Here is an 18,740-nt window from a genome sequence, read left to right on the forward strand (position 1 = left end):
GCTGAGCCTGCGCGTCCGGAGCCTGTGCTCTGCAACGGGAGACGCCACAGCAGTGAGAGGCCCGCGTACCGCAAAAAAAAAAAAAAAAAAAAAAACCAGAAAAAAACATAAAACCCCACAAAAACTGGAGCCTCGGCCTCTGGCCTGGGCTGCCAGCCTCGTGAGGAGACCCTCCTCTGGCCGCTCCAGGCTTCTCACTGTTCACACTTACACACCGTTGTCTTCAGCTGATCCTTTGTATCCCCATCCTCCCAAGATCCCAAGACAAAGAATAGGTGCCCTGCCTTGTTCCAGCCCAGACAGGCGGTGTGCCAGGGGCCACGTAGGCGTTGGTTGGGAGGGGCCTGTCCAGAGGATCGAAGCTGGATTGGAAAGTGTTTTGCAAACCCTGAAGGCAACACCTCCACCAGTGCCACCAGTGCTGGTTGCCGTGGTAGTTAATGTCATTTGTTTAGTTTGCAGAAACGGCCCCAGCAGCCTGGCTTGTGTAAATATTAATCATGGGACCATTTCTGCTGCCCTAGTCAGGCCAGGGCCCTGCAAGACCCTAAACCAGCAGGGGCCTGGCTGGGCCAAAGGGAAAGGTGCCGCCGGAGGGTGGGCTCTGGAGCTCTGTAAACAGGCTGGGTTCCCAGAATCACTAGGGGGCCCATCACCTTCTCTCTCTTCCCCTCCTTTTCCCCCATCCGCAAGGCTCGGACAGCTCCAGAGGGGATGCAGGGAGCGGCCGTCCTGCCAGGCACCGGACTGCTGCTGCCCAGCTCCTCTCTTCCTTCGCCCACTTGCGTGGAAGCACGACACTGTCCCCACTGGGCATTGGGGGGACACAGGGGGAGCCCAAAGGAGCCTTTGCCCTCCGGGGCTGCACAGCTAATGGGGGAGGCATGCCCCCCTCCAAAGCACACGGTTCTTGGACAAAAGTGAGGAGTTGTGGTTGCTTGAATGATTATTTTTTTTACGGGCTCAGTGTTGCATCTGGATATTCTGCCTCAGGAAACCCATTTCAGACTATTAAAATATCAAAGATGATCGGTAGCAGGTAAATAGAATGTGAATGAATGTATTTACAAACCAAATTTGTAAAACCAACAATTTAGTATAAGTGCTAGCAGGGAGGGGGGCAGTGGGGGCATTTTTTGGTACTGGGCTTGCCTGGCTGCAGCCTCTTAAAATGGAAATACAGCAGCTTGGACTGCAGCTGTCTCCTTCGCTTGGAAAACTCTTGCCACCTGCTTTCTTTGTTATTTCAAAGCGATGCTCATCCGCCTTGAGAACATAGTCTGTTGGGCTGTGTGACTACCTCTGCCATCTTCTCATGCTGTATCATGGGGAGGAAGACCCAAGGCTACCGGTCCAAGTTCGGGGAAGGGGCAGGTTCCGGGAAGATGACAGAGGGGCAGAGGGGCAGGTTTGAGAGGCAAAGTCAGGAGTCACTTCCTAGCTTCTTTGCTGCCTCCCTGTTCCAGACACTGTGCTCCTGCCTCTGAGGACCAGCCCTGCTTGGGTGCTGCTGATGGCAACCCACTAGCTACCATGACCCTCACCCTGTCCTTTGGGGCCCCTTCACGCTGGCTTGATCGGCTTAGCAGCCTTATCCCCATCACTGCCTTGACCTCCAGGCTCCAGCCTGGCTTCCCACCACCCAGTGCCCATGCACCCCTCTGCTGTGCACCTGCTTCTCCAGATTTTAAGCAAGGTTGAATTTTGCCTCCTCCAGGCAGCCTTCCGTGATTTATTTAGCTTTACTTGGTGGCTCAGGAACCCCGTGAAGCACTTACATTTTGGAAAACCTTCTTTGCCTTGACTCACTCACCTGTGGGGCAGTTGGCAGGCTGCGGGCTTGTGACAGAGGGGCAGCCAGGCCCTGGGCTCCCCTCCTCGGGCCGGCTAGCCTCGGCTCCTCAGGGTTCCAAGGTCATCAACAGAGGAAGCTGCAAGCCCTCCCAACACCCAAGACTGGCCCATCGTCAGTCCTAGTAATCCCTCTGTGTGGACGCGTGTTACAAAGCCAGTCCATAGAGTCAGATTCTGGGGAGACAGGCTCCCCCTCTGGATGATGGAGCTGCAAAGTCACATTGGGAAAGGAGCTTGCATGTAAGCATGGGGATGTTTTCTGGCCATTTCTGCCTCTCCCACGGTCAACACGAACTTCCCTGTAGAGCAGCCTAGGGGAGCAAATTGCATGGTGTGGTGTGGGGTGAGTTAATCCACCCCTTTCTTCCCCTGGCTGCACGGCTCAGCAGTGGCGGCCAGGGCTGGCTTAGTGGGCAGGTAACCTGGGCAGACACACGGGGCCCCGTGCTCAGAGGGCCGCACACTTGCTTTAATGCCCTGCGGTCACCATCTTGAAATTCTTTATAATTCTGAACAAGAGCCCTGCATTTTCAGTCTACGGTGGGACCTGCACATTAGGTAGCTGGACCTGAGAGTGGCACATGTTGGTTATCTGCCCAGCCCAGAATGACCCTGCTCTAGCAGCCCTGAGCCCCGGAATCTTCCTGCCTGACAGGGACTAGGAGAGCTGGAACCAGTCCAAGCCTATAGCTGGGAGAGGGGAAAACCTTCGCAGCCCAAGGCTTCCTGGTCATAAAAGCCTGGCACTCAACCCATGAATCTTCTGACTGGCCTGCCCCCTCCTGCACCTGCCCCATGGGTAGACCCCTCCTACCTTTTAGGATGACCAGGTTCTCAGTTGGGACCCTGAGCTTTGGGTCCAGTCTCCCATTAGCTGTTAACTAGTCTATAAGCCACTGATCCGATCAATCCCTGGCTTCTCTGCGGTCCTGGCCATCACGGCGGGCCTCCTTTAGGGCCTGATATGGACCCTTCATAAGGGACCCTGGTGCAGAACCCAACCCTCGGTCCCCTAGCATTTCAGTATGTGATACCGGACAGTGACATTACCTGTGCCTCTCTCCCCCTCAAAAATGTGTTCCAGGGCAGCCTCCCTGCCTGCTGGCACGGGGCCTCCAACACAATCGACGCTCAGCAAACACTGGGAGGCATTTGAGAGCCTTTAGAATATGGACCCGTGAACCTGTTCTGGGTTCCAGTCCTGCCTCTGCACTCGCCAGCCACACAGCCTCGGGCGAGAAACTGTTCCACCTCAGTTTCCTCATTTGTAAAAACAGGAAGGAGAGTGTGGGCGAAAAATACTGCCTGCCAGATCAGAAAACAAAGGGTATTGCAGCCATCAAGCTGGCAGCCCCCCGCAGCTACTCCCAACCACGCACCCCAAGGGGAATCACGATGGAAAAAACCAAGATACTGACCCGAGGTAGTTAAGGAGCATATCAAAGGAGTGACTTCAGTGAGGCCAGACTCTTGCATCTTGCTGTCCATACAAAAGCTCTAAATTCATTAACTTGAGATGTTTGGTTTTCTCTAATTAACAGTAATCTTTTGATGTCCCACTTCCTGGTTTTTTTTTTTTTTTTTTTTTTTAATTTATTTATTTTTTGCAGTACGCAGGCCTCTCACTGCTGTGGCCTCTCCCGTTGCGGAGCACAGGCTCCGGACGCGCAAGCTCAGCGGCCACGGCTCACGGGCCCAGCCGCTCCGCGGCACGTGGGATCTTCCCGGACCGGGGCACGAACCCGCGCCCCCCCGCATCGGCAGGCGGACTCCCAACCACTGCGCCACCAGGGACACCCCCACTACCTGTTTTTTGTTACAAAAACTCCTGTATATCCTGGCTTCTCCCTTATCTCTTTGGATCGGTCCCTCCGAGCTATCTGAAAGGCTGTCTTCCAGGCTTGAGTCCTCAGTTTTGTCTGCCAAATAAAACATAATTGTCAACTTTTAGGTTGTGCATTTATTTTTTAGCCGACAAGGTAACAATAGTACCTACTTTATACAACTGCTGTGGAGATCAAATGAGTTAATATACATGTAAAGAGCTCAGAATTGCCCTGAACACCTAGTCCTTGCCATGTTTGCTGTTACCAGTGAGTGACTGAATAAAGCTGTAACTGCACACTCACCATACCATGTGATGCTGAAATTTACCGGGCTGGTCCTTCAGATACCATTCATTCATTCATTGATTCCCTGAATGTCTGTCTTGTGTTTGCCACGAGCCTGGCACTGTGCTAGGTGCAGGGGATAAAAAGTTGAGTAAGATAAATTTTGCTCAGAGATTGACTCCGAGAGTAGGGAAAACTGATGGCTAAGTGAGTGTAGCTTCTGTGATTTGCTGCCGGCTGTGATGATGGGGGTGTGTGTCAGGGGCACGGGGGGGGGGGGATCTGTTCTGCCTCGGAGACCGGGGCCGAAGTGAAACTGCAGAAATGCGTCTGGGGGAGGAGGTGCTCCAAGGAGCTCCGGTTCTTTGTCTCAGCACAGAAAGAAGTCAGCTAGAGGCAAAGTGGCAGGTAAGAAGTGATTTATTAGAACAGGACGCTTGTGAGGTTTACAAGCGGGCAGGCGAGGGCGTGCCGCACGCCTTGAGAACTTTATGGGCTACCGTTTTATAATCGAAGGAAACGTGGGGAGGAGGAGAAAACCACCTTCTTCCTCATTCTTGAGTAGATGTCACGCTTCCATGATCAGCTCCTCCTCCACGCTGGGCGGGGGAGTTTTCTTGCCCCTATGTGGTCAAACTGGGACTGTCGTGGCACAGTGGAAACGAGCAAAAAGGCGGTAACATATACTAAAATACGGTAAATCATACGGTTTCAGTATAATGTCACTTTTCCTTATATTTTTGCTTTTAGTGTGCGCAGAGAAGCGTGTCCTAGGAATCATTAACTTGCTGACCTCGCTGGGCAGGATGTGGGTCTCCTGCCACCATTGTTTTATTGTTTTGGGGGCAAGTCTCATACTTCTGTTGCATGGTTTTGTTGCTAAGAAAGCCTGCTTGGTCTTGTGGTTAAGCAAACCTGCTTTCTTGAGTGATCGTTAACTTACAGGGGTCTCCCATACTTTTTCCTTTACTTATGATCCTTTAGTGGGATTAACTATTTAATCACCTACTTTGTCCCTTTACTCTGTCCCTATCAGAAGGAGCACAAGAAGGGAGGTAACGCTGGCACCAAGCCTCACCAAGGTGAGTGGACAGCAACCTGGAGACAAAGCACAGCTTGGAGTCAGACACAAAGGAGTTAACGTTTTCTTCTCTTTTTTTAATTATCATAATAGAAAATGACGACAACAGCAACAGTGCCATGAGTCAAAGGGATGTGATTCCACAGGCCACATTTTTACATCCATTAAGGTTAGAGATTTTGAATCAAAAGAGCACATTGAAACCTACGTTAAGAAATAGCCTCATGCAGCTCAACAACAAAAGAACAAACAACCCAAACCAAAAATGGGCAGAAGACCTAAATAGACACTTCCCCAAAGAAGATACACAGATTGCCAACAGACACATGAAAGGATGCTCAACATCACTAATCATTAGAGAAATGCAAATCAAAACTACAATGAGATATCATCTCACACCGGTCAGATTGGCCATCATCAAAAACTCTAGAAACAATAAATGCTGGAGAGGGTGTGGAGAAAGGGGAACCCTCTTGCTCTGTTGGTAGGAATGTAAATTGATACAGCCACTATGGAGAAAGGTATGGAGCTTCCTTAAAAAACTACAAATAGAACTACCAGACGACCCAGCAATCCCACTACTGGCCATATACCCTGAGAAAACCATAATTCAAAAAGAGTCATGTACCAAAATGTTCATTGCAGCTCTATTTACAATAGCCAGGACATAGAAGCAACCTAAGTGTCCATCAACAGATGAATGGATAAAGAAGCTGTGGCACATATATACAATGGAATATTACTCAGCCATAAAAAGAAACGAAATTGAATTATTTGTAGTGAGGTGGATGGACCTAGAGTCTGTCATACAGAGTGAAGTAAGTCAGAAGGAGAAAAACAAATACCGTATGATAACACGTATATATGGAATCTAAGAAAGAAAAAAAAGTCATGAAGAACCTAGGGGCAAGATGGGAATAAAGACACAGACCTACTAGAGAATGGACTTGAGGATATGGGGAGGGGGAAGGGTAAGCTGGGACAAAGTGAGAGAGTGGCAGGGACATATACACTACCAAACGTAAAATAGATAGCCAGTGGGAAGCAGCCGCATAGCACAGGGAGATCAGCTGGGTGCTTTGTGACCACCTAGAGAGGTGGGATAGGGAGGGTGGGAGGGAGGGAGACGCAAGAGGGAAGAGATATGGGTACATATGTATACGTATAATGGATTCACTTTGTTATAAAGCAGAAATTAACACACCATTGTAAAGCAATTATACTCCAATAAAGATGTTAAAAAAAAAAAAAGAAATAGCCTTTTCACCGTAGTAAAAGTTAGTGACCTCATCGCGGAAACCTGGGGGCTTCAGTAGCAAAGGACTACAAGAATAGTTAAAATACCTTTTTATTAAGTAAACTGCTTACACTTACAAGTTGAACATGCAAACGTTAGTAAGACAGAGAAACATTTCCGATTCTCTCAGCATGAAGAATTGGCATCTGGACTGTGGCTAGTTACAAGATTAAGGTTTAAAACTTTAAATAGGATAAAGTTTAAATAGTAGAAAGAGTGTCAGTATGCTTTCAACTGGGAGAAATAGGGTGGGAAAAGGTCAGAACAAGAGAAGATGTGGATTCGCCCAAAGGCTGTGAACCAGCTCCCTTACCTCCACCCTATCTAAGATTTTCCCCAAGAAGCATCTCTCAGCTCTATTGGTGACGAGCCAGGTCCCTCAAGGTCCCAGAGACCCACAGCTACTGGGTGGGAGGACGTGGGACAAGTTCACCCCCACCGTCACATCTACTTTGTACGGTCCTCCATCCAGGGTGACTCCCCATGAAAGCCCAAGACAATGGAAAGGGAGAGGACTTGGATTTCCAAACAACTTGCTAGATTCCAGATCACTGCCCTTGGCTGGAATTATTTGAACTTGAGGCAGCAACCGTGTTCACTTCTGTAGCTCAGGAGACCTTGGATTTATTAAATGACTCACAAATGGGGAAAGGTGGAGATCTGGAAGATACCCATAGTTTTGGAGTCAGAGATATAGCACAGCCTAAACCTGGGTTTCCCAGCCTCGGCACTGTTGGCATTTGCGGGATGGAAGATTCTTTGTCCGCGGGCTCTTGAGCAGCAGCCCTGGTTTCTGTCTACTAGATGCCAGCAGAACACGTCCCTCCAGTTCATGAAAACCAAAACTGTCTTCAGACATTGCCAAAGGTGCCCCGGGGGACAAAATCGCCCCCAGTTGAGAACCACAGTCCTAGTGGTTCAGAAACTTCATCGATAGATGCCCTGGGCTCAAGACCCCACTCTTCTGTTCACCCAAACAGGACCTCGCAACTCTCCCGAAACTCCTGGAGGCTCAGTTTCCTTGAGGAAAGTGTAGAAGTTTGGAAGCGCCCTTCCTGCCAGCTTACAGAACCTAGGTCAGAACATCTGGATTGCTGGGCCAATGCTTTGAACTATAAATGTAGTGATTCTCTGGTCCATTAAGACACTGGGGGAAAGACAGCCGATGAGACCGATGCTGGGGCCACTGGTGGCTGCTCAACCACGTGGAGAGGGATCGGTGGGGAGGGAAGGCTCTGGATTCCCCCAGTAGCTGTGGCACACAAATTCCTGCAAAGGTGACTCGTACGTCTGTCAGGATTTATTCCCAAGGCAGCACGGGTCTCAAACCTCCTCCTGGGAATGCAGGAAGTCAGCTTGCAAAAGGACCCAGGAGCAGACACGATGGACCTCATTCAACAGCTGGTTGGAGAGGTCTGGGCAGGTGCAAGTGTGCACGGTGGTCAAAAGGCAGGTGCCCAGCACATCCCGGGAACTGTGCAGCCCAGCCAACCCCTCCAAGGGCTTTCTCTGCTTTTATTGTCTATCTTGACAAAAAAAAAGTATGACTTTTTACCAAGACTCAGAACAAGCCATGCAGACTTTTCCAAAATTTACATAGTCCTTTTTAGGTACTTTTGACAATTCCATTGCACTCCTGATAGCTGCCGTTTTCTCACTCTGATGGGGGGTGGGGAACTTTCCTACCTTTAATCACCATGGTTTGCACGGTTTTGTCCCCTGTCCACCCCCAGCCTCCCATCCCCCCCAAAAAAAGAAGGCAAGAAAATGCTCAAGGTCTGATCTCAGAAGTGACTTGCTGGGGACACCTGGCCACCACTGAATTCTGATTACCTGGGTTTCTTGGAGTGGCTTCTTTTTCCGCTTGGAGATTACAGACTCCACCCCCGTGGGCTCTCCGTGTTCAGCCACCCAGCCTCCCCTCCATCCCTATCATGACCCTCTCACCACGTGACTGAGGTCAGGGCCCTGTGGAGCGGCTGGGGCAGGAGAGGTGGGCCAGGAAAACATGGGACATTCAGGTTCCAACTGCTCCCTTGGGCCAGACACACAGCTCCCTGGGCATCTCCATCACGGCAGCCCAGCCCACCCAGGACTTGCTCTGGGGACAGTCAAAGGGGCGAAGGGGGCCGGATGATAACCAGCAGAGAGCACGATGTCTGTCCCAAGGCTGGAACTGGCAAGCCAGGGCCCCCCTGTGCTCCCCAGTGAACGCACAGCGCCCCGGGCCAGGCCTCCATCCGGGGATCTGTCAGCTCTCCACTAATTTATGATGTGGCCCCAGCTGACCTCCCGAAAGTTAAGGTCCCGATTAGATGCTCTCTAAAGCCTCTTGCGGCTGTGAGGTTCTGCAACTGATAAATACCTGGGCAGTGCTGTCCGCCCCTTTCTAGGACGTACACTCAAAACCCCTTCTCCAGGACCAGAACTGCGTAGCCTCAGAGGCCCATCCTGGGCTGGTCCATCCCAGAGGGCTCATCATGGAGGGTGCACATGCAGGGAGACGGAGACGCAAGGTAACCGCCCAGCCTGCAGAGCCAGCAGACCTGGGCCTGAATCACAGCTCCTCAGCTATGGATTGCCGGGCACACAGCCTGGCCTCAGCTTTCTCAGCAGAAAAATGTGACAATAATTCCTGTGCACCTCTCTGTACCCTCACTCCTGTCCCCGAGGGGTGATTTGAGAAGTAAGTGAGATACATACAGCACACAGCACAAGGAAGGTGTGTAACGACAGCAATAATCGTTGTTAATAATATCACTGCTAATAATGAGGGAAGGTCAAGTTCCTGCAGAAGGAGAGGACCATTTGTCTGGAAGGAATCGGGCAGCGGTGTAGATGGCAGCCAAGTGTCTCCAGGCTCCAGGGAGGGATTCCGACAGATGCTAGTGGGCTGGCGGGCAGCGAGTCCTTCCGTTCAGAACGAGCTGGAAAATGGCCTGTTGTCCCTCGAGGCCGGTGGTACTAGCCTGTCCTCCCTGCTTTTCTCCCTCGGATTCCGGGGGACCCCTGAAAGGAAATATGAGCATCTTTCTCTGGGGGGTAGACGGGGTCAAGGGAGTCTCATTTGCCTCTTGATCCCATGGAAAGGGCAGCAAAGACAGAGCAGGGGCCGGCAGAGCAGTTGACTCTCCCAAGGCCTATAGGAAGCGGAATCCCCTTGGGACACGCCTGGCAAAAGTGTCCCCTGGCCTGGCCTCTCCTCCGAAGCTCCAAGGACTGCAACTCATGACCTCATGAAGCAAGTGCTGCTCTGTGCGGTGAAGTGCAAACACACACAGGTGTGCGACACCCACGGCTTGCAGAGGGGATATGCACGCAGAGGGGCGTTCCAGCAATGGTAGGACCCCTTCTCTGGGGAGCAGCTCCTAAAGAGCCAAGCCCTCCTTCCTCAGCAGGGACCCATCAAGCCAGGGTGGGCTCAGGGGCCAGCCCCACCTGGGAGGAGCCAGAACGGGAGCCCCAGGCTGGGCTCCGACAAAGGAGCAGCTGAGCTGGGGCTCAGCGGGAGACCTGAGTCTGGGCTGGGGCCCAACCTGCAACACACACCATCCCATGATTCTGCTGATCAACTCTGGCTGCGTGAGCCTCACTCCTCACGTGGGTCCCTCTGTGGGGCTCCGCGTCTGGGCCAGGGCCTTCTTCATGGGTCCCGAGAAAGCTGGTCTCTGGGAAACTTCTCTGGCCAGGCAGAGACTTGAGTTCAACTTAAAGCGGGGGGGGGGGGCAGGCAACAGGGACCACCAACCCCAAAGCCTGGGCAGAGAGGGGGGTGAGCATGCCCCATTCCAAGGATGGTCAGACTTCAACCTGCAGAAGCCAGAGCCGGCTCAGGCCACGTCATGATGTGGGAGCTCGGGAAACGGCCCCTGGAGACTCAGGGCCTGGCTTAGATGTGCCCTGGAGGGGCCACCCAGCCACTGAAGGCAGCATGGTGTCCCAGAAGGAGCCTGGCTTTAAGCCAGATGGTTCAAGTTCAGCCGGATCCTCACTTTCCTGCTGTGCGGCCTCGGGCAAGTTATTCCACTCCTCGGAGCTTCTGGTCCCTTATCTGCGTGTTGGAGCAGTGATGCTCTAAGGGAACCGTAAGGATTAAATCTGTGCCTATGAATCTGGCACAAGGCTGGGACTCAGGCGATGATGTCAGATCTCTTGGCCTTTACTTAACATCAAAGACATAGCCCCAAGTGCAGCAGGAGGGAAAGGGCAGTGCACTCTGGCTAGAAATCTAACGTGCGCATTGATCCCTGTTTTTATCTGAGTGCAGGGGGAAAAGAAATTAACAGGAGGTGGAGATGGGGTGGCCCCGGGTAAGTCACTGTGATCCGTATGATGTGTGGTTTAGACAAGAAGCTCTTTAAAGCTCTTGACCATCTATGGCCCTGACACTGAAAAGAAAGACTTGAAAGTTGAATTGAACGGACAACATGTCAGTTTTCATGTCAGGGAAAACAAAACCTTCAGAGGGGAGACCTCTGTGCCCAGAAATACCCGGCGAACACAGGGCCCACCAGGGCTGCCCTGGGAGGCTGGAGGTCTTCTTAGAGCTAAAAGCCAACCTTTTCTCTCTTCCCCACTCCTCCGCCTGATATAAAACATAGAACCTTCTCTCCCACAGCCATCTCCACAGGCCATCTGAGAACGGGGAGCTGCCACCTGCCTCCTACAGGGCTGCAGGCTCTCTGGGGATAGGGGGTCAGAAGGCAAAGAATCGGGGTATTTGGGCTGGATGGCTCCCATGAAGACACCTTGTCTCCCCACCCTGGCTCTGGAGTTCCCCCCTTGGGTTCCCTCATAAAGCCACGTGTCTAAGAAAGACCTCACTCACACGGCAGATGCCAGGCCTGGACGGAGAGGAGTTTGCTGGAGAAGCTGCTGGAATGATGTGCTCACCGTGGCCACCACCCAGCCCCGCCTCCAGGCTGGTCCTGCCTCCAGACAGCAGGGCCCGGTCAGCGATTCCAGAAGGAGTCCAGGCAAAAGGTACCACAGCCCTTCTCCCGCTCCGCAAAGGTCACGCCGGCTGTGTGTGCTCACGACCTCCGCTTGAACCGAAGCACGTGTGGATGGACGCCAGGCGGCAGCGACAGATGCGGCCAATAAGAGCTGGCGGCCGGCGCTGTCTGGAGCGTGGGCTGCTAATCCCGTTATCACGGCAGCTCCGGTGCCTGCCTCCCACAGACGAGTGGCTGCCTCTGGACAATTAAGACGTCCCTTTGCTTATCCAAAACACTCATTTCTCCTGAGACCACGGTGACAAATTCAGCCTTTTTGCAATTGTCCCCAAATATGCAGGAGGGCTTCTTTACCAGTCTCTGGAGTTTCTCAGCCACAGAGGAGGAGTTTACGCCGTCTATTTTCTTTTGTAGAGTGCAGGGAGGAAGCAAGAAGAGAGCCACTCCCGGCTTGTAGGCAAGGCAAGCCCGTGTCTGAGCTCGTCCCACTCTTGGGGGCACAGGGAGAGCCGTTTCAGGAAGGGGGGCACCGCACCCTGAAGAAAAGTGAACCCTTTTCCTATACTGACCCCCCCAGCACGTGGGTGCAGCCAAAGGCCAACAGCGCTCTGGTCCTGATGAGGGGCTCCCAGGTTCGCCAGGCCCCCCAGCCGCTGCCTTCTAAGCTTGTAAGGAAACTGACTCGGGCAGAACACATCTACACCTGCAAGAGTGCATGGTAGCCAAACCAAGTTGACAGCGTGGGTGTCTTAACTCCCTGCCCACCCTGCACACAGCTCCGAGACCCTCTGGATATTCTCCCCAGGGCAGCGGAGAAGGCAGGAATCTGTTCAAGACAGTGCTTTGCTGGGGCAGAGGCTGCCCAGAACGGATGGTCAGGAAATGTCGCTCCTGCTCTGACCCCTGCCTTTACATGCCCTGGGACCACAGGCAAATCATGTCCCTCTCCCTCCCACCCGCCAGTCGATGAGGTACACACACCTCATCCTTAAAATTCCGTGATTTCTCCGAGAGGAAAGAGCATCTTCAGTGGGTGATCTAAAGAGTTAACTGCCTGGCAGATCTAATTTTTAAAGGCACCTTCTCCTCTTTTCACAAAGGAGAGAAAGTCCATCCAGCAGATAAAAACCACCATCTCTACCACCCCTGAAATCCACGTCAGCAGGAATCCCCCATCCTTGGGTTTCATAAGGGGCCGGGTGTCTGGTAACAAAGATGCCATTTCCAAGTCAAATGAGGAACGTTCTATGACCCTTCAAGTGACCACCACCAACATTCCGAGGGGCTGACTGGGAAACCAGATCGGGGTGGGAACGCTCGAGTTCTGAGGGCTGCCCTTGCCCTCAGGTAAGCTGGCGGAAAAACAAGACACAGAAGTGATTATTTAGTGCCAGCAAGGGATCATCCAACCATGTCTGTAATTTCAACTGACTGGCTGTTCCCTCTGGTCTCATGTTCGTGGAATGCAGTCTCGAGAATTCCCCAGTCTACTCCGGCGTGCCTCTGGGGGCTGGAAGCCCAGGCTCCCACATTTTCTCGATCAGCTGGACCACAGCCTGGAGTATCTGAAATCAGGGCCGCTTGGGGAAATCCCAGACGCATGGTGGCTCCCCTTGGAGAGACGGCGCACCTGGTCAGAACTCCCGGTTCTAGAACGCGGGTGCAGCCAAAGGCCCACGGCGACAGTGCCCCGCTGTGAGCCCAGCGCGGGGCGGGGGCATCCTGGAGCTCCCGCGGCTCAGAAGGTGAAGGCATACACCACCCCCACCACGACAATGTTACCCAGCGTCGCTATGATGGCGATCCAGAGCAAGACGGCGTCGTTGGAGGACCTTGGCAGCTCCTCCGGCTGACCTTGGCCGTTGGAGGCCGCGTGCACATTGGTGGAGGAGTTAAAGAGGGAGTACTCGGTGCTGAAGTCCTCGTTGGGCGAGTCCATGAAGGCACCTCCCATCATGGGCAGCTGAGAAGAAGGAGAGAGAGAATTAACCAGAGCCCTCGGGAGCCGCCGGGAGGCTGCCCGCAGAGGGGCAGCTGCCTGGTCAAGCAGACCCCTCGAAGATACAGCACCGAGCTGGGCTTTGCTTTGGGTCCTTTAAATAAATGACAGTGCATATTTTCAGCTAGAAAAATTAGCATTCACAGCAACCTTCTGAGGCAGACACTCATACCCACTTTAAAGATGAAGAGGTTAAGGCCCCGAGCAGCTCAGCAGACTATCTCAAGGCTCGTTGGCAACTCACTGGGACTTACAGACCATCCCTCTCTAAATGCCAGGCCCTCCAGGAGAGTGCACATCGTCGAATGTCTTTATTCTTCTAATTGTAAAAGTAATATCGGCTCAGCATAGAACATTAAGAAAATACAAAAGAGGAGGAAAAAAGAATCATAATCTCACGACTTTGGGATAATCACTATTCACATCTTCCTTTCTAATTTTTTTCTGTGTGTGTGTGTGTGTGTGTGTGTGTGTGAGAGAGAGAGAGAGAGAGAGAACTTTTAAACATGTGGTTTTATATTCCTGTATTTAAAGGCCTATCAGGATACTGTTTTACAGTTGTATAATATTCTATCATAAATACAAGCCATAATTTAACCGTTCCTCTAGAATTGGAGATTTAGGAATTTTGATGCTTTCCTATTATAATGTACTGGTAAACACCCTTGTACATACATTTGTGTATGCATACATGCTTGCACGTGCATTTTTAAAAATATCAGTTGCTTAGCTTTATTTTATTTTATATTTTTTATTATTTTTTTAATTTTTGGCCGTGCTGGGTCTTCGTTGCTGCACACGGGCTTTCTCTGGTTGTGGCGAGCGGGGGCTGCTCTTCTTTGCGGTGCGTGGGCTTCTCATTGCAGTGGCTTCTCTTGTTGCAAAGCACAGGATCTAGGCGCACGGGCTTCAGTAGTTGTGGCACATGGGCTCAGCAGTTGTGGCTCACGGGCTCCAGAGCGCAGGCTCAGTAGTTGTGGTGCACGGGCTTACTTCCTTCATGGCATGTGGGATCTTCCTGGACCAGGGCTCGAACCCGTGTCTCCTGCATTAGCAGGCGGATTCTTAACCACTGCGCCACCAGGGAAGCCCTGCATGTGCATTTTCATTTATTAGGCAGACCCAGATACAGAACTTCCCAGTCAGCGGGTATGATGCTTCAGAGCTTCTCATGCACAAGGAAAAACTACCCAGAAGACTGACTAATTCCCAAGGCCTTGCTTTGCTGCACAAGAAGCGGCTGGTTCGCACTCCAGGGATCAGGGCTTCCTCTTTGCGTTTGTAAAGCCCCTTATTCCTGAGACTCAGGTGCTCGGGTGGGGGTGAGTTGGGCTGCTCAAAGGGAGGGCCTGGCCCTGGATACAGTCCAGAAGACCAATGTCCAGGCCGTCCGGGCCCTTCCAGACCCATCCAGAGGCTGACACGACTTAAGCCCCAGGGTTGGCTCTGGCAAGTATTAGGCCCATAATAAACGTGTTTTTTTAATGGTACATGAACGAATGAGCACTAAACAGTTAAGCCTTCCTTCAATACACATTTATTGAGCTACTACTACTACTACTACCAGCATGGAGGCCCAGCTATGGTCATGGAATGTGCTAGAGATTTAAAAAGTCTCATTTAATCATTCAATTATCCTGCTGGAGCATACCACGGTACCCCCGTTTCAGATGGGTAAGCAAAGGTCAAGGCCACTGTACTCGTCTGTGCTGGGGTCAGGGCTGAGAGTCGGGTGCGTCCGACTGTGGAGCCAGGGTGTTTCCCGTTCCGCCCACAGCCTCCCCGACTCCCAGGTCAGACTCAGTACTGGGCCCCGGAGATGTACCAGTCAGTACCCCCAGGGGCCACGCTCCAGCCCGGCCATGTGCGCTGCCCCGGGGGGTTGGGGTCCGCCTCACTCAGCCGCCGTCTGACTTGTATTAGGGATGATTAATTAGGGCCCTCAGTCCTAGACTCTGCAGACAGTGGTGAACCAGACAGGTGAGGGCCACGCTCCAGGTGGGGGTGAGAGCAAGGAAGGAGAAGGATCGAGAAGGAGGGGAGGGAGGGAGTAGGAAAGAAAGAGCCCCACACTGACGGAACACAGCCATCAGAGAATTCACACAGAGAGGCTACTTTCAGGCGTCTCCATGTGTGGCCTGCTCTGAATCTCAATGGCCTCTTTTTAAAGAATGCCCATGACTGTGTCAATGGGTGCTTCGGAGCACCTGCTCGGGCTGTAGTAACAGGAAGAGGCCAACAGGGGGCGCTGAGGGTAGGCCACGTGCAGATCCTCGATGGGGCTGCTGGTTACAGGGGTGATCTCGCTTTGTGAGACTTCACCCAGGGCTGCATTTCTACACGCGTCCTTCTTACATGTTTATTAGAGTAAACAGCATATTAACATATTCAGTATATATTAAGAGATACGATGACAAACACCAATGAGAATGACAATTAACATATATTCTATTAAAAATGCAATTGAAAGTTTAAATAGGAGAACTGTGACCTCCTTTTGTCCCCCAGCGGGTGACGCAGATGAATGGGTTACAGATGAATCAGGCACATCCGTGCTAAGGGGGCCGCAGAGGCAGCGATGATGCTCTGGCCTGCAGGGAGGGGCCTGAGCTTTCCCATTAAACCGACTCAGCCAATGGTCCTGTCCACTACAGCCTTCCCTCCCAAGTACCCCCAAGACCACATCCTTTCCTTGGGGGCAGCCACCCCGAGACGCAGTTCCCATCTGCGTCCCCCAGTGGCCCGGAAGCTCTGAGCGGGCAGCAGATGAGCTTATTCTCATCGTGGAACTCCTAGAGCCTTGCCTGGGTCGGGCACACAATCGTGCCTGATAAATCCCTGCCGAGTGACGGATGAACGACACCAGCCTCAACTTGGACCAACAACGTTGGCTGATTCTGCCTCTCCAGCAGCCCCCACTGACCCCACCCCTTCCTGGCGGGTACCCTTTCCTCCTGCTGCCCTGAGACGGCACCACCCTTCTCTAGGGGAAATCGGCAGAACCTTCATGTGACCCACCCGCGGCGAAAGCATCACTCAGGTGTGCTCGTGGAGACTACCTGCCAGAGAGTGGGCATGAGGCCGGACAGGAAGCTGCCCTTCTCCCTCCCCTGCTGGTTCCACAGCCCCCTCCCCTGGCGCCCCTGCTGCGCCCCCCCTCCCCGGAATTAACCCCATGCCCATGGCCCTCTGCCCAGCGGCCCGCCTCAGCCTCTCCTCCCTCCCCAGCCTCTCCTCCCTCCCCAGCCTCTCCTCCCTCCCCCAGGGCACTGGGTTTTTGGACAGACTCGATTCCACTCTCCATCCTGTTGAGATCCCTGGACGTAAGCCTGCTCCCTCCTCTCCTGTTTGGGACATATGTGGCTTCGATGAGCATTTTCATCCAATTCACTGGGGGGAGAAAGAGGGGGCACTGGACAGAGCCTTTGGTGGGGGGAGGAGAGAGCAGCCCCCAGGCTGACACAGTCCTGCCAACCTGCATGGGGCCAGCTGCCCTCCCCCTGCGCCCCCCTCCTGTTCTCTGCTTCCCTGTGGGTAGGTAATGCCCTGTGTTCGTTTCCTATGGCTGCTATAATACATTGCCACAGACTCAGTGGCTTAAAAGGACACACATTTGTTATCTTACCGTTCGGGAGGTCAGAAGCCTGACTGTGCTCGTTATGTTGGGCTCACTTGGATCGTCTCCCATCTCAAGGTCCTACACCTTCATCGCGTCTGCAAGGTCTCTGGCCACGTAAGGTGACAACCACAGGCTCAGTTAACTGGAGGTAGGTCTCCTACCACACAGGGAACTCCTGAAGGCAAAGCCATGGCCCACTCATCTCATGCTCTCCTAACCCCATTTGTAACACAGAAAGAGTGACAAGTACGACCGCGTGGAATTAATGAACTTGAAATCAGCAGACAGCCCCCCCCCATGGGCTGCACTTCATACACCCGCTCTCAGAGCTCCGGGCGATGAGACAGCTCACTCTCCACGCTGAGCCCCTCTCTGCCCTGCACCTCATGGACGGACAGCTCAGCACTGCCAGAGGTCACAGCTGCTGGCGGCTCTGATTCTGCCGCCTCAGAGTGTGAGGGATGGAGTGGGTTCTAGCGTCAGAAAGACTCGGGGGGTGAATCCTGCCTGCTTCATTACAGATAGTACAGCCAAGCGAATCACTTCACCAAGCTGCTTCCATTTCTCTCCCTGTAAGTAATGAAGACGATACCGTGGAACCAGCAGGATCCTCACAAGGAGGGAATCGGCTCATATGCGATAAATAACACGTGGCACCAGTCGCTCAATCATTCCTAACGTTCTTTCCTCTCGTTCGTGTAGTAATTCAAAACCGAGAGACATGCATCTCTTATCCAATTGCTTAAGCTAAAGTGAGGGAATCGGGCACCTGGCATCTCCAGTTGTGCGCTTCTGTGCAATTAACCAGATACTCATCTGCATACAGGCGGCCCTCCACTCCCACCAAGTCCTGTTGAGCTCAGCCAGCACTGTTGCTCAGTCCAACTCCTCACGTTTGTTGGTTTCGATGTTTTTTCCTTTGTAAGACAGATTCTACTTCAAAGTGCCGGGTTACACGTGAAGATAACTTCACACAGCAAAATCCCACAAACAGAAAACCGAAAAAGGTCCGCCTCAACTCTGCCATGCGGAAGTTGGGAAGATTTGAGCAGAAACTGATTCATGGTGAGGACGAAGGAATGACGGCTGAAGGTCTTTCTGAAAGGCCCTCCAGCCGGCCAGGCCTGATTTTAAGCCATTTTCGGAGATGACCTCCGGGTGTCAGGCCCTTACTGAGGTGAGCAACTGGGCCTTCTCAACCCCGTGGGCAGGTGTAGTCGCTGACCCCCTGAGGATGGGGATTAGTGGCTTGGGTGAGGTGACGGCTCGGAGCAGATTTGAGGGTGATGATTCCTAACTTCAAACACTCGGAGGTCCACCATGCAGCAAAGAGTGTGACCCGAGGAGGCAGAACAAGAGAAGAAGTCTCCTCTTGCTCAGTTAGACATGAACAATCAGAAGGGCGGGGGACTCGTCTCCTCATCAGAGATGATCTTGTCAAGATCAGAAAAACTCTGGTTGGCTTGTTGAAGAGGGGATACCAGGACAGAGTGTCAAGGTCAATGGTCAGTGTTCAAGGTCAATGTTACCTATACAGGCCTCTCAACTATAGCTGCCAGGAAGGCAGGGACCTTCCCTCTTTTCCACAGTATCCTCGACCCTAGAAGAGAGCCAACACTCAAAACATACTTGGTGGGGGGCTTCCCTGGTGGCGCAGTGGTTGAGAATCCGCCTGCCGATGCAGGGGACGCAGGTTCGTGCCCCGGTCCGGGAGGATCCCACATGCCGCGGAGCAGCTGGGCCCGTGAGCCATGGCCGCTGAGCCTGCGCGTCCGGAGCCTGTGCTCCACAACGGGAGAGGCCACAACAGTGAGAGGCCCGCGT

The 18,740-nt window shown here is 52.8% G+C and overlaps 1 protein-coding gene across 1 annotated transcript in view; it reads right to left on the reverse strand.

Annotated features, from left to right (window-relative positions):
- Nucleotides 1–5,102: 5,102 nt before the first annotated feature.
- The window catches only part of C3H14orf132 (chromosome 3 C14orf132 homolog), a 53,491-nt gene continuing 39,853 nt past the window's right edge, over nt 5,103–18,740 (reverse strand). The window contains exon 3 of the mRNA XM_059059314.2: nt 5,103–13,261. Coding sequence (XP_058915297.2) covers nt 13,037–13,261 — 225 coding nt within the window. The 3' untranslated portion in view covers nt 5,103–13,036. The remainder of the gene's footprint in view (nt 13,262–18,740) is intronic.

This window comes from Kogia breviceps, chromosome 3 (genome assembly GCF_026419965.1).
Source record: "Kogia breviceps isolate mKogBre1 chromosome 3, mKogBre1 haplotype 1, whole genome shotgun sequence".
NCBI lineage: Eukaryota > Metazoa > Chordata > Mammalia > Artiodactyla > Physeteridae > Kogia > Kogia breviceps.